At 41.9% G+C, this 13,440-nt stretch overlaps 2 protein-coding genes across 2 annotated transcripts; both read right to left on the bottom strand.

Annotated features, from left to right (window-relative positions):
- Nucleotides 1–3,138: 3,138 nt before the first annotated feature.
- On the bottom strand, nucleotides 3,139–4,201 carry LOC106085147 (cyclin-dependent kinase 1). Its single transcript, XM_013249211.2, has one exon. It carries the CDS (start codon nucleotides 4,109–4,111, stop codon nucleotides 3,215–3,217), a length of 897 nt encoding a protein of 298 aa, XP_013104665.1. The 5' UTR covers nucleotides 4,112–4,201; the 3' UTR covers nucleotides 3,139–3,214.
- Nucleotides 4,202–9,468: 5,267 nt separating this feature from the next.
- Nucleotides 9,469–10,952, bottom strand: LOC106085151 (uncharacterized). The gene has a single exon (XM_013249217.2). The coding sequence runs from the start codon at nucleotides 10,475–10,477 to the stop codon at nucleotides 9,857–9,859; it is 621 nt and encodes a 206-aa protein (XP_013104671.1). The 5' UTR covers nucleotides 10,478–10,952; the 3' UTR covers nucleotides 9,469–9,856.
- Between the last annotated feature and the right edge of the window lie 2,488 nt (nucleotides 10,953–13,440).

Below are 13,440 nucleotides of genomic sequence, written 5' to 3'. Positions count from 1 at the left end.
ATTGTAGTTATATGAGTGAAGCAAATCGCAAGATTTTTCACGCCTATTGTCATATCAATGTTTACTCCAACCAATCATGATTTATTTATTTGTTTGAGTAGGATACCTGCTACTCAATCGCTTCGGAATTGTCGCACAGGTTGGACTCGTGGATTTCGTAGCATGAATGCGTGCCAGACAGCCCTCCTTATTACCCGGGATACTTCTTGAATCTCTCTAAAAACTTAAAACCACATACAAATAACTGAAACCAGAGTCTCTAGCTCCGACTGACTTTTCGCATATATTGTGACCGTGTGGTAGGGCGTCTGAATAGTAATATTGCACCCGTTAAGAAATATGCTTCCTTATTACTAAAATAACTTAGTAAAGACACATGGCATGAGCATTCATCTGTATCTGCCGAGGGTCCAGAGAAGGAGGGCTACCACTTAAGTAGGTTAAAAAAAACTGTCTCCAGAAACGAAGGTCAGTAACAAGTGGTCGAAATCACTTCATTCAGTTCTCATGTGGACCACCTACCTCAGGAAACAAAGATCCTACCAGTGCGAAGACATAACTACATGCTGTCTAAGCAATACCTTTTGGGCTGTTATCGCAGAGACCATCCAAAGCACCATCTTGTGGATAGATATCCACCGCCCAGAAGCCTTAAAGTAGATCTACATGATCTAGAGTGCGAGATTCAGCGCTACAAGAGAGAACCTCATGCAGATACGGTAGCAGATGCGGTAAATGGCTACCGGGTGAATGTAGTCCTTGGAGAACGACCGCCTCCCATTGCACGTGAAGAAATTGACCTCCCCCGGCAAACCAGAGTAGTTCTAGCTCAATTACGTATCGGCAGATGCAGCCGCCTCAACTAGTACAGAACAAGGATTGATGCTGACGTGCATGTCCTGATTGTAACCAGGGACCGCACGATACACGTCACCTGTTTAACTGCCCAGCCAGACCCAGATCCCTGTGGAATCACCCTATCTTAGTTCCTGAGTCTTGACACTCAACAGAATTAAGCAGACGAAAGAAAGAACACAACAAACTGCTACAACAAGATCATCACTTCATTCCGAGACCTTAAGCCATTGTTTTTGCCCTTATAAGGAGGTACAAGAGAACAAGAAGAAGTAGAAACATAAACAAACAACATACCGCTATGAAGACAGCAGAAACGACAGTAAACTGAAGGCAGTGCACAAGATAAAAAAGGTGAGAAAACTAGTTGGACCGGAAAGAAGTTCTCGCCGGTGAGATGATGGTCTAGTCAACCAACCAACCAATCAACAGAATGACAAGAGGCCTAATAGCCTGGAAGGAATCCAGGAACGGAAAGGGATGTTTACTAATCCTGTATGTTCTCGCAATCGTAGGCCAGTGCCACCAATTCGTTAGCAAAGAAGGACTAACCTATTATATAATAAGTGGCGACGCATATATTATGCCGTCACGGAGCATCTCTGTCCCCCCAGCAGAATAGAATAATGACCAAAGTTTAAGGCACACCATTTACCTGCCTCTCTCACTCTAAGGGTGATTTTAGTGGCCTAAGATCGGGAATGGTGTGGCGCCTCTCTCAAGGCAATCCGTTTGGCTCCGGGGTACCTTGTACCTTTCCGGCACGAGATAGCTGTGAGCACCACACAGGCCGAAACATTCAGATCCAATCTGCGTGGTGTTTATTGCTGTCGATAGAAGCTTAGCTGCGAGCTACCGGGCGCGTACACAGGTTGCGGATAGTGGAATGCTTCATACAGAATAGCTGCAACTGCAGTCGCGGACAATCAACGGTATCGAGTAGAGAGTCTCAGTGTGAGGCCGAGTGGCACCGACTGTTGCTTAAATACTGAGTGTCTATGATGCTCGATACGACAAGGCGAGTTATTGGCGCCTTTACATAACCAATGGTCGTTATGTTTCTGCGGCGATCGGTCCTTTGAACCGGAACAAACTTGCTCATCTACAGGAGCTTGATGAGGATCGCCACCTCCACATGAAAATGTGGCTACAAAAACAACGACAACAAAAACCCTGCAAGGTACAGGGTTGTTGTTGATGACACAGTTGTTCTCCTGTTCACTATTGTCCAAATGAAGCCCTCAGCTAGTGAGGCGTTGCAACCTTTCTGCATCGTATTAACCTCCATGTTGAGCAGAGCGCCATGTATGGACTCCAACTTAACGTTAAAAATCCCCTTCCATATCCAGGAAGGCTGCCGAGGTAATATGTTTGTATTCCTACTTCTAAAGAGAGAGTCTGGAAGTAGGTAGTCCTATGCACTGAGGATAACATCTCTGCTTTTATGCCTTTAAGTACACGTTGTATTGATTGGGAGTTTTGTAGTTGTTTCAGGGCTTAAAAAGCCTTACTATAGCATCTATTCATATTTTTATACCTACACTCGTAGGATGGTGGCCCTCTAATACTCACATATAAATGTTCTTCTTAAACCGCCAGAGGCCTTGATATAAATTTGTAAAAAAAAAATCAAATATAAACTAAGTTACTTGTTGTAAATGCTTAGCAGAATCCATGGTACCCCTGACTAGGCCCGAGCGTACATAACACGTTTTTACATGCTAAGAGGCGAGCTGGCGGGCTCTGATGTTCTTAACGCCCTTTCATTTCTTTTTGATCTATGACGGTAAGAAAAGACTTACATATGTGTATTTTCGAAATAGACCCACCAGGGCAAAGGAAAGGTGACGGATAAGGCTAAATCGAATCAGAAAGTGATTCTGAATCGATCAGTAAACTTATCAATACAATACAAACATGTAACCTCGGCAGCCTTCCGATTTTGATAAAAGTTTGCAAACATGTTAATATCAGTAAGAAAACAATCCTTGCCCAATTTTGTGCGAAAAGTAGTTACCACGGCCTTTTAAGTGGAAATCGGGCGATACATATATATGGGAGTTGTATCTAAATCTGAACCGATTTTTACAAAACCCAATAGCGTTCGTCCTTGGGATAAAAAGTGACATGTGCAAAATTTCGTGACGATTGGCCCGAATTTATAATTGTTGGGTGGGCGTATGGTACTATACAGTTGGCTCCACCTGATTATCTCTAATCTACATAAAGTTTTGTGAAACACATGTGTTAGACCTTGGAAAAATCGTAATTAAAATTCCGGTTTATTTTATTTAAAAAGGGTGTATGTAGGTATATTTAGAGATTAATATTTACGAGTAGCATATTACATAAAAATTATTCACTGACAATTTATTAATTTAGTATCAAACCCATCAAAGTATGCGTGTTCCAATACATCTTTCGCAGATATGCGATGAACTGGATCATAAATAAGCATTTTTTGTATCAAATCAATACCATCGCTATTTAAGTTCTTCAATTGATTTGGCAGTTGATTTGTTGACCAGCAAGGGAATGTATTTTTATAATCAGGAAGTGATGTTACGCCGGGCCAAATTTCTTCCGTTGGTGTTTTAAGAATTCTGAACATTCTGAATAGCTGATCAATTTCTGAATCTCCTTGGAACAATGGCTTCCTGGTTGCCATCTCAGCAAATATACAACCAATTGACCAAATGTCTACGGGGCACGAGTATCTTGGTGATCCCAGCAAAACTTCTGGTGCCCTGTACCACAGTGTTACAATTTCGTGGGTGTAAATACGAACAGGAATGCCAAACGAACGTCCAAGACCAAAATCTGCCACTTTAATGATGCCGTTTTTGTCAATTAGCAAATTTTGTGGCTTCAAATCGCGATGTAAAACTCGTCTTTTATGGCAAAATAATATCGCATTGGTTATTTGGTAGAGATAACTTCTCACAAGTTCACTGTCCAAGGGCTTTTCCGGGGGCAAGGAGTCCATGTATTTTTTCAAATCCATAGACAAAAATTCAAATATTAAATACAATCGGCTTTCTTCCATGAGCACATCTACCAGGGACACAATGTTCGGATGCTTCAATTCTTTTAAAAGAGAAATTTCTCTTATGGCTGTAGAAGGTATACCCTCATCATCCGATTCCAGGCGAATTTTTTTCATAGCCACAATCTGGCCAGTAAGTCTGTTGCGTCCTTTGTAAACAACTCCATATGTTCCCTCACCAATTTTTTCAATCTTCTGGAAATCTTCCATTTGGAAAATGGATTGCTTTAAATATTTTCAGTAGCGCCAAAAATCGCTTGATCCAAATTTTTATACTTTTTTTGTGTACTTGTAGAGAGATCTATGAGTCGGCTTTGTAAAAATCGGTTAATCGATTATCCACATGGCTAAATCGAATCGCATGGAACGTGATTATTCGGACGTAAATATAAGGGGCGTTATTATTTAATTGAAGCCATTAGTTTTTTCAGGCATTTAGCGCATGGTTTTATTTATTTAAACATGCATAGACAACCCATTCATTTTATTTAATGCCGGGCTTGTTTTGAGTAAAACAACAACTGAATACACTCACTTTACACCATGGTTGAATTAATGACCCTTTTAGACGGCACATCATGATCGTACTCATTGTGTGCACCTGTTGATAACAGCTTTTGTCAAAAATGGTACATTGTTTTTTTTTTTTTTTTTAATTTTTCATACCTTATTTCTTATTTTATAACTTTAGTTGGCACGGATCTGTCAATTATTGATTACACATTTCTTTGTAAACGGTAATCGACGGACGCCATCCATCAAAAAAAAAAAAATTAAACGATTTGCATTTTTTATCCATGATTAATGGTTATGTGTACATGTGACACATACACCCTTGTTTTCACCAATACTATTGCAATGATCATGCATCTGTTGTGCCATGTAAACTCAGCACAAGTAGGTTGGATCACTTGCCCAACAAGAAAGAAATCAACCATACAACTCTGTGGTGATGGTGGCGAAATTCCCACAAGGCAGTCCAATTTCTGGACTCTTCCTAATTGATATATATAATCCAAAACATGGTTGACACAGGTAGTGGCAGTTGCCCAACAACATAATATTGAGTGCTATACTTGACAAAATTTGTGATTAGTGCAACTCTGATTTTGTATATGTTACTAGTTCGCGCCATTTTTCGTTGTTTGTGTGTGTGTTATGGTTCTTAACTATAAAACACACAACCAAAACTCGTTGACAGATAGTGCACTTTGCGAGAAGAAATTTTTTCGCCATGGTTTATAATCATAAATCACAAATGATAATGCAAATAAAAACCAGAATGGCAATTAGGAAGTGTCCAGAAATTTAAAAGCTTAGTGAGAATTTGCGCCCCCATCGCCACAGGGTTGTATCGTTGATTTCGTTGTTGTTGGGCAAGTGACCCAACCATTGTACAATTTAGTTCGACTTATCGGCTGCTATCGTTGGAACTTGAAAGCTTTTTTAGGCGATATATTTTGATTTCAATTTGTTTTATTTTCGGTCCACACAACAATTTGAATGGCCACAAGTCATGGAAGGAAAATGTAAGTTTTTAAAATAAGCATTTAGTTTTTATTTCGTATTTTATCTGATAACCTTTGTAGATAATGCTTAATTGTTTTATATTATATAATTAGCCATGGGTAAGTAAAATTTTCTAGGAATGAAAAATTTTATTTAGATTACCTGAGTCCAATCTAAATAAAACAAAAAACAGATTTCCTTTGCCATGAGGACACGAGCGCAGCTAACCTATACCCTTCATCCGTAGGCCTTTCGGTCGTGTATCCTTAAAGTATTTTTTTTTTTGTCCACAGTGAAAGAGGTATGGCGATCTGGTGGACGTGGGAACACCTCGTCATTAGTTGCTACTTTGCTGAATAGCCGGAGTGTTCGATTAGGAAGATTATGAATAAAGAAACTCACCAAGGAGGGGTTCCATCGCCCTTTTGGGGCTTTTGTATATCAATTGGAATCTGAGGTCTTTAGAGTGGGAAATCATTAAGGTCCGTGTTGCTTGCGTGGTTGATGTCATAATCATGGTGGATGGCTGTTTCTTCTCTGCTCTGTTGACCCCCCGTACGGGGGGTAGTTTGGAGCACCACATAGGCTGGGATATTGAGGTCCGATTTGTGTGGTGTTCATTGCTGTCACGAGAAGCTTAGATGCGTCCACAGGTTGCGGATAATGGAATGCTCCATGTCTCAGTGAGAGGTCGGGCGGCATCGGCCATTGCATAAATACTGTTATGTCTATTTGACAAGGCGAATTATTGGCGTTTTTAAAAAACCAATGGCAACCCTGTTCCCGCGGCGATCGGTTCTTTGGACCGGAACGAGCATGCTCACCTACAGGAGCGTGACGAGGATCGCCACCTCCACATGAAAATGTGGCTACAGCAACAACAACAACATACTGACCTCGTTTAGGAAGCTTATACCAGAGACTTAGGGGACCTATCCCGGATGGCTGGAACTGCATCTCTTCGGAGGCCAAGTACCACGGTGTCATCATCGACCAAAGACCAAAATTGAGAAGGAACTTCGAGGAAAAGGTCAAAATGGGACTGAGTTCTCCCAAATTCTGTCGCAACTGAATAGGAATGAGTTGGGGTCCCAGGCCAGAGACGGAGCACTTGACGTTTACGGTAGTTGTTCGCCGATTCTCACCTATGTATGTATGATGTGATATCGTACTCTGGACAACGATATACTCCACAGGATAATCGGAAAGGAACAGAGTACAGCGGCGGTGCAGCTCTCTGTATAAGGAGGTGTGTCCCGAGAGACGCTGAATGCCATACATGATTTTAGGCCTTTTCACCTGTATGTTGAGAGTATGGCATTGAAGATTGCCTTTGGACTAAGAAACATGGCTATTTTGAGTGGCTACATGAATCGAGGCCACCATGGAGGCTATGGAGGCCACCGTAGCGCAGAGGTTAGCAAGTCCGGCTATGTCGCTGAACGCCTGGGTTCGAATCCTGGCGAGACTATTAGAAAAAATTGTCAGCGGTAGTTTTCCCCTCCTGATGCTGGCAACATTTGTGAGGTACTCTGCCATGTAAAACTTCCCTTCAAAGAGGTGTAGCACTGCGGCATGCCGTTCGGACTCGGCTATAAAAGAAGGCCCATTATCATTGAGCTTAAAATTTGAATTAGACTGCATCCATTGATATGTGAGAAGTTTGCCCCTGTTTCTTAGTGGAATGTTCATGGGCAAATTTTGCAATTTACATGAATAGAGAATGTTTTTGGTGCAACGGTCGGAAAATTTAGGATCCACGGGAGAACATCCCATAATTATTGAGGCTAAAATAATTCACAGCAGCTAAAAACATGGTAGGAAGGAGATTAACGCCTTCTCTGAGGATGGCAAAATCCGTATCGTTTGGGTGCCGGGTAATAACGGAGTAAGGGGGAATGAAAGCGCAGACGATTTGGCGGTGAAGGCCACGGGACTGTCGTCAATAAACTTGGTTAACGCGAAGCCTTTCGGGTCGACGCAGTCCGAGTTAAGAGCGTGGGCGATAAATGCGCATGCTACAGCGAAACGGTCGTTAGGACGGCGAAAATCCTTTGGGGGGATCCAGATCGTGAGAAGAAGAGGCCATTACTGAAAGGAAGTAAGAAGGAGGTGAGTATAGCTATTGGTATCATAACAGGACACATAGGACTACGAGCTCACTTATGTAAAATCGGTGCGGCAAGCGGTAGCATTTGTAGGGCATGCGGGGAAGATGATGAGTCGTTGGAGCATTTCCTTTGTCATTGCCCGGCTTTCGCGTCTAACAGATATCGGCACTTGGGTGGAGACACAATACCAGACATGAACCAGCTTAGGGGAGTGGTATTGAAAAAATTTAAGGATTTTCTAAGTAACACGGAAATCCTAACCTCAAATTTTCTTTTTAGAGGTTACTTTATACTTTTTAAAGCGCACAACAAGCCGATTACTTACTTAGGTGTATGTCCATAGTGGCATGGGGCGGATTAATTAATCTGCACCATCTTTTCAACCTAACCTAACCTTATGGGATGACTGTGAGCACCACACAGTCTGGAACTTTGAGCTCCAATCTGTGTGGTGTTCTTCGTTATCACCAGAAGCTAAGCTGGGAGCTCCCGGGTGCGTCCACAGGTGGCGGGTAGTGCGTCCACAGGTAGCGTACGATCAGCCGTATCCAGTGAAGAGTCTCAGAAAGAGGCTGGGTGGCACCGGCTCTTGCTTAAGTACTGAGTGCTTATGATGCTCCATACGACAAGGCGAGTTATTGAGGCCTCTAAATAACAAATGGCCATCATGTTCCCGTGGCGATCGGTCGTATAGACCAAAACGAGCTTGCTCGCCTATAAGAACTTGACGAGGATAGCCATTTCCACATGCAAATGTGGCTACAACAACAACAACGACGTAGGGCCACAACAACAAAAACTACGTTGAAAAGGTCAAGTGGCGAAAGACATCTCGAAACTAGGTCTCAGATTTTTGAGAGAGAGAGCGCACAGAAGATCTGTTAAAGTAAAGTATGTAGGTTCTTGCAGGTTTATTAATAATCCAGCTCGGTATGGTATAGCTGTAAGCATCACATAGGCTAGAACATTGAAGTCCGATCTGTGTGGTGTTCAATGCTTTCACGGGAAGCTTAGATGCGAGCTATCGAGCTCGTCCACAGGATGCGGATAGTGGAATACTCCATACGGAGTAACTGCACCTGCAGTCACGGACGATCAGTGGTTTCGAGCGGAGAGGCCGGGCGGCACCAGCTCTTGCAAAAGTACTGAGTGCCTATGATGCTCGATATGACAAGGCGATTTATTGGCGCCTTTAAATAACCAAAGGCAACCTTGTTCCTGCGGCGATTGGTCCTTTGGGCCGGAACAAGGTTGCTTACCTTCAGGAGCTTGACGAGGATCGCCACCTCCACATGCAAATGTGACTACAACAACGACGTATGGCCACAACAACAAAACTCCGATGAAAAGGTCAAGTGGTGAAAGACATCTCGAAATTTAGTCTCAGATTTTTAAGAGAGAGAGAGAGCGCAGAGGATCAGTAGGAATAAAGTATGTAAGTTTTAACAGGTTTATTAATAATCCAACCCGGCACGGTATAACCGTGAACACCACACAAGCTGGAATATTGAGGTACGATCTGTGGGGTGTTCAATGCTTTCATGGGAAAGTTAGCTGCGAGCTACCGGGCGCGTCCACAGGTTGCGGATAGTGGAATGCTCCATACGGAGTAGCTGCAACGGCAGTCGCGAACAATCAGCGGTTACGAGTGGAGAGTCTCAGTGAGAGGCCGGGCGGCACCGGCTTTTGCACAAATACTGAATGCCTATGATGCTCGATATGACAAGGAGAGTTATTGGTGGCTTTAAATAACTAATGGTCACCTGGTTCCTGCGGCGATCGGTCCTTTGGACCGGATTAAGTTTGCCCACCTACAGGGGATCGCCACCTCCACATGAAAATGTGGCTACAACAACAATAACAATAATGCTACACTTGTTTTGGGTTATTGTTCTGTAAAATTAAAGTACAGTTTTCTTGAAGATTGGTTTTATTTTTTTGTTTCCTATAAAAACCTATATGTATTTATACAAACTATAAAATTTGCTTAATATATAAAGATTAGACATTTTAAGTACCCATGTATAGTTTACTTCCAATAGAGCGTGCCTTTTCAAACTATCCAAACGAAGGATTCGTTATTCATATTCATATCTGAATGATTTGGTTTGAGGATGTCTACTACAAGAGGCTCGCATTAAAGTTCAAAGTGACGATATGTACAATAAAATCAGACATGTTCCCTCAAAATACTATAATTATTCCTTTCTTAAGTTTAACTTAATAGAGAATGATGACTAGAGCTGGGTTGTTCCTCTTTGTTAGTTGTTCTCTGTTTCCCGGAAACAAATGACTAGAAATTGACGACGATTGTTGATGGCGTTGATAGATCGCTTTATGTTTTAAATACATGATCGTTGGTTTCACGACCAACAAGAGCATCACGCAAACGTGTATAGAGCAGACTTTCTGGTGATATGCCTTCGCGTTGTAAAAATAATATTGTTTCCTGGGCACACATGGCGTAGCCCAAGGCTCGAGCATCTTCATCGGACATGATATTTTGGTCGATGGGGGCTGCTGGTTGAGGATCATAGAACTCGTCAAAATCCTCTTCGAAATCATCCAGTTCTTGTTGGAGCTCTAACATTTTTGCTTGTATGGCTTCCAGTAGTTGACGATTTCGTTGATTATTGGCAAAGTCTTCATTGTTTGGCTCAACTACAATATGCTGATGCAAAACATCTTCTGGCTCTGGAGGTGGGGTATCACAGCGTAAGCGCTTACTTAATGGTTGCAGAGTTGATGTACTGCAACTATTGTCGTTGCAGTCATTGATATTGCGGCAATCCTCCATTTCATTGGATACTTTTTGTTGTGTAGGGTCTAGCTTTTCACTGTCAACTTCATCGACTGGCGCTTGGGCTGGCAAAGGTGATGATGATGATGATGATGTCGCTGTCGTTTGAGTCTGGTGTTTATCCATTTTGCGTTTCATTATTAGTTTTCCGGACATCTTCTCTATCTATACTTTACTGGTGATTTAGTTTCCTCTTTGGAGTCTCTTTAATTTCCTCGAAGAGATGCGTACACAAGCTCATCTATAATCCGACTGACTTACTTTGTCATGTCTCGTATGATAACAACTTGTGTATAGTCGACCATAACTGCAGTTTAAAGCAAGGGGCACAGAGCCCAGCCTTCATAGCTAGCTAGCATAAGGGTAACTAACCACCCCTCCTTGCTTGTCTTCTTTATTATTATTATTTTTTTTTTCGATAGAGAGAGGTATGCAAGATAAAACCCAAACAAAACAGCTGAGACAGATGTTTGCATTTATGTATGCCATGAAGATATACCGGCCGGCAGAGGCGACGACAACAGTTGGAACATAAAGTTGATCAGAAAGTGGTTGTTGCAGCATGTTCCTATTCTTATACAAAACGTCATCCCCCCTGTGTTTTGTACATTGATCAACACAACAACAACGATACAAGGCACACGTATCCTAACACATACACACATTTCATGTCCGCTTTGCAGTGTGCAGCTGTCTATCATCCACACCTCTGCGGAAGTAATGCGAGCAGGGGTGAACTACACAGAGATGGAGGTATGTTAAATTTGTAACATACTGGATGGCGGAGTTTACTCGTATTTGAAGGTGCTATGATAATACAAATCGGAATCTCATATTATAGCTTTTATAACACTTCGTACTACGTACCCTTGTATATGGGTTATTCATGATGTCAGATTTCAGACCGCCAACCGAGATGAGCTTCAACTGGTCGTCAATTTAAAGCCCCAGCATAAATGGTTCCAGGCACCACAGTTGATTTTCAATATGCGGTGTTACCAATTTTTACCCGAAGCCAAAGAATGCTACTTTTTATAAAGTTTTTCGAAGATCTTTTAAATTTTTCAAGAATAGGGTTTCTAGGGGCTGAAAATGTCAAATCAGGGGGAAAGGTTTTTATGGAGTGCATATCTATCTAGGCGGTTGTTGTAACAGTGTGTTGTGTCTTTACCCATTACTCGTTGGCGAGATTCTTAAATAATCGGAACTAGTAACTCTACAACTTGGGTGGGATGCAGCCTGAGTGATAGTGTGACAAGTTGAGTAGGATTGATAGCTTAAGGCTTGTGAAGGGTGTCATTTGTTTGAATGAAGTACTTCTGTGGTCCATAAAGTGAATCATAAGGCTGAAGATTTGAGAGCGTAGGCAATGAAATGATGTAACAAATAAGAAGTCAAACAGCTGGCGACTTATCTAAATGGTGATTGTTGTAGTTATATCCACATTTGTATGTGGGGGTAGTGATCCCCGCCAAGCTCCATAGGTGAGCAAGCTCGTTCCCGTCCATAGGACCCATCACCGCGGGAACGTTAAAGTTGTTCGTTATTCAAAGGCAACAATAACTCAGCTTGTCATAACGAGTATCATAAGAACACAGTGTTTAAGCGAAAACATTTGCCGCCGGCGGAGGCCACCGTAACGCAGAGGTAAGCATGTCCGCCTATGACGCTGAACGCCTAAGTTCGTATCCTGGCAAGAAAATCAGAAAAAAATTTAGGCGGTGGTTATCCCCTCCTAATGCTGGCACCATTTGGAAGGTACTGTACCATTTGGTATTACAGCCATGTAAAAACTTCTCCACAAAGAGGTGTCGCACTGCGGCAAGCCGTTCAGACTCGGCTTTAAAAGCTTGTCACATCACACCGCCGGCGGAGCGCCGTAGCGCAGAGGTAAGCATGTCCGCAGGTCAGGTTTGTGGAAGTTATAACGCACTTTACTTACCAAATTTCGTAAAAATTAAATAGTTATTAACGCTTCTAAGGGCTCAAAAATTGAAATCTGCTGGACAGTTTATAAAGGAGATAGATAGGAACTAAAGACGATCAATGTTGTTGTTGTAACCACATTTTCATGTGGAGGTGGCGATCCTCGCCAAACTCCTGTAGGTGATCAATCTCGTTCCAGCCATTATTTACAAAAAAATTTGAAGTTTTATAAAAAATATAAACCAAATTCATTGCCAAATACTTGCATTTAGACCTACAAATAATTTGTACAACAAAGAAAAGGTTTATCTTAAATGTACTTGCTCTTCAAAACTAGCCAGTGTGCCAATATTTATGGGCGTCTCTCTCTATTTATCACAGACAATAAATAAATAGCAGATAAAATAAAGCTTCTATTACACGATCAGATATGTCATTTGAAGTTTAATCGTGTGATACGTTCGAAAAATTTAAGAAACCATGCCGAATAGAGGGCGCTCTTTTCGCATTTGACGTACACACGACAAGTCTTATCAATACATAAAGTGACAGCTCATATGACATGTCTGATCGTGAAGTAGCAACCTAAGCGACTCTTTTAAGCGCAAAGATTGGAAATAAATGAAGAAAATTAAAAGAAGAGAGAATTTCAAGAGAACTGTGTATAAACAAAGAATGTGATTAAGCTAGTTTTCAATCGATTGTGGGCATAAAGAGAGATGTCGGGAAAAGAACTCGACATATGCGCTCTATGGTGGAGGGTATATAAGATTCGGCCCGGCCGAACTTAGTACGCTTTTACTTGTTTGTTATCATTTGCGAACAAAAGAAGTTTTTTCCGAGATATTGGTCTCTATCGGGTAAAGATTGTGCGGGGATCAGATATACTCACTATTCTTAATTTCGTCATTTTCAGGAAATAAAAGAGGCCGTTTTGAGCCCATGGCCTCATGAGGGTCTAACACAACACTTAGGGTCTAATACAACATACCATATATATGTATGTATATTCAACTATAATCCGATATTAACCATACTCGGCGCTGGTATTTGGGGGCCTATTGCTACTAACTGGAGGCCACCGTAGCGCAGAGGTTAACATGTCTGCCTATGACGCTGAACGCCTGATTTCGAATCCTGGCGAGACCAACAGAAAAAAATTTTCAGCGTTGGTTTTCTCCTCCTAATGCTGG

The sequence above is a fragment of the Stomoxys calcitrans genome, chromosome 4 (assembly GCF_963082655.1).
Source record: "Stomoxys calcitrans chromosome 4, idStoCalc2.1, whole genome shotgun sequence".
NCBI lineage: Eukaryota > Metazoa > Arthropoda > Insecta > Diptera > Muscidae > Stomoxys > Stomoxys calcitrans.
This window is presented reverse-complemented; position numbering and strand designations above follow the sequence as displayed.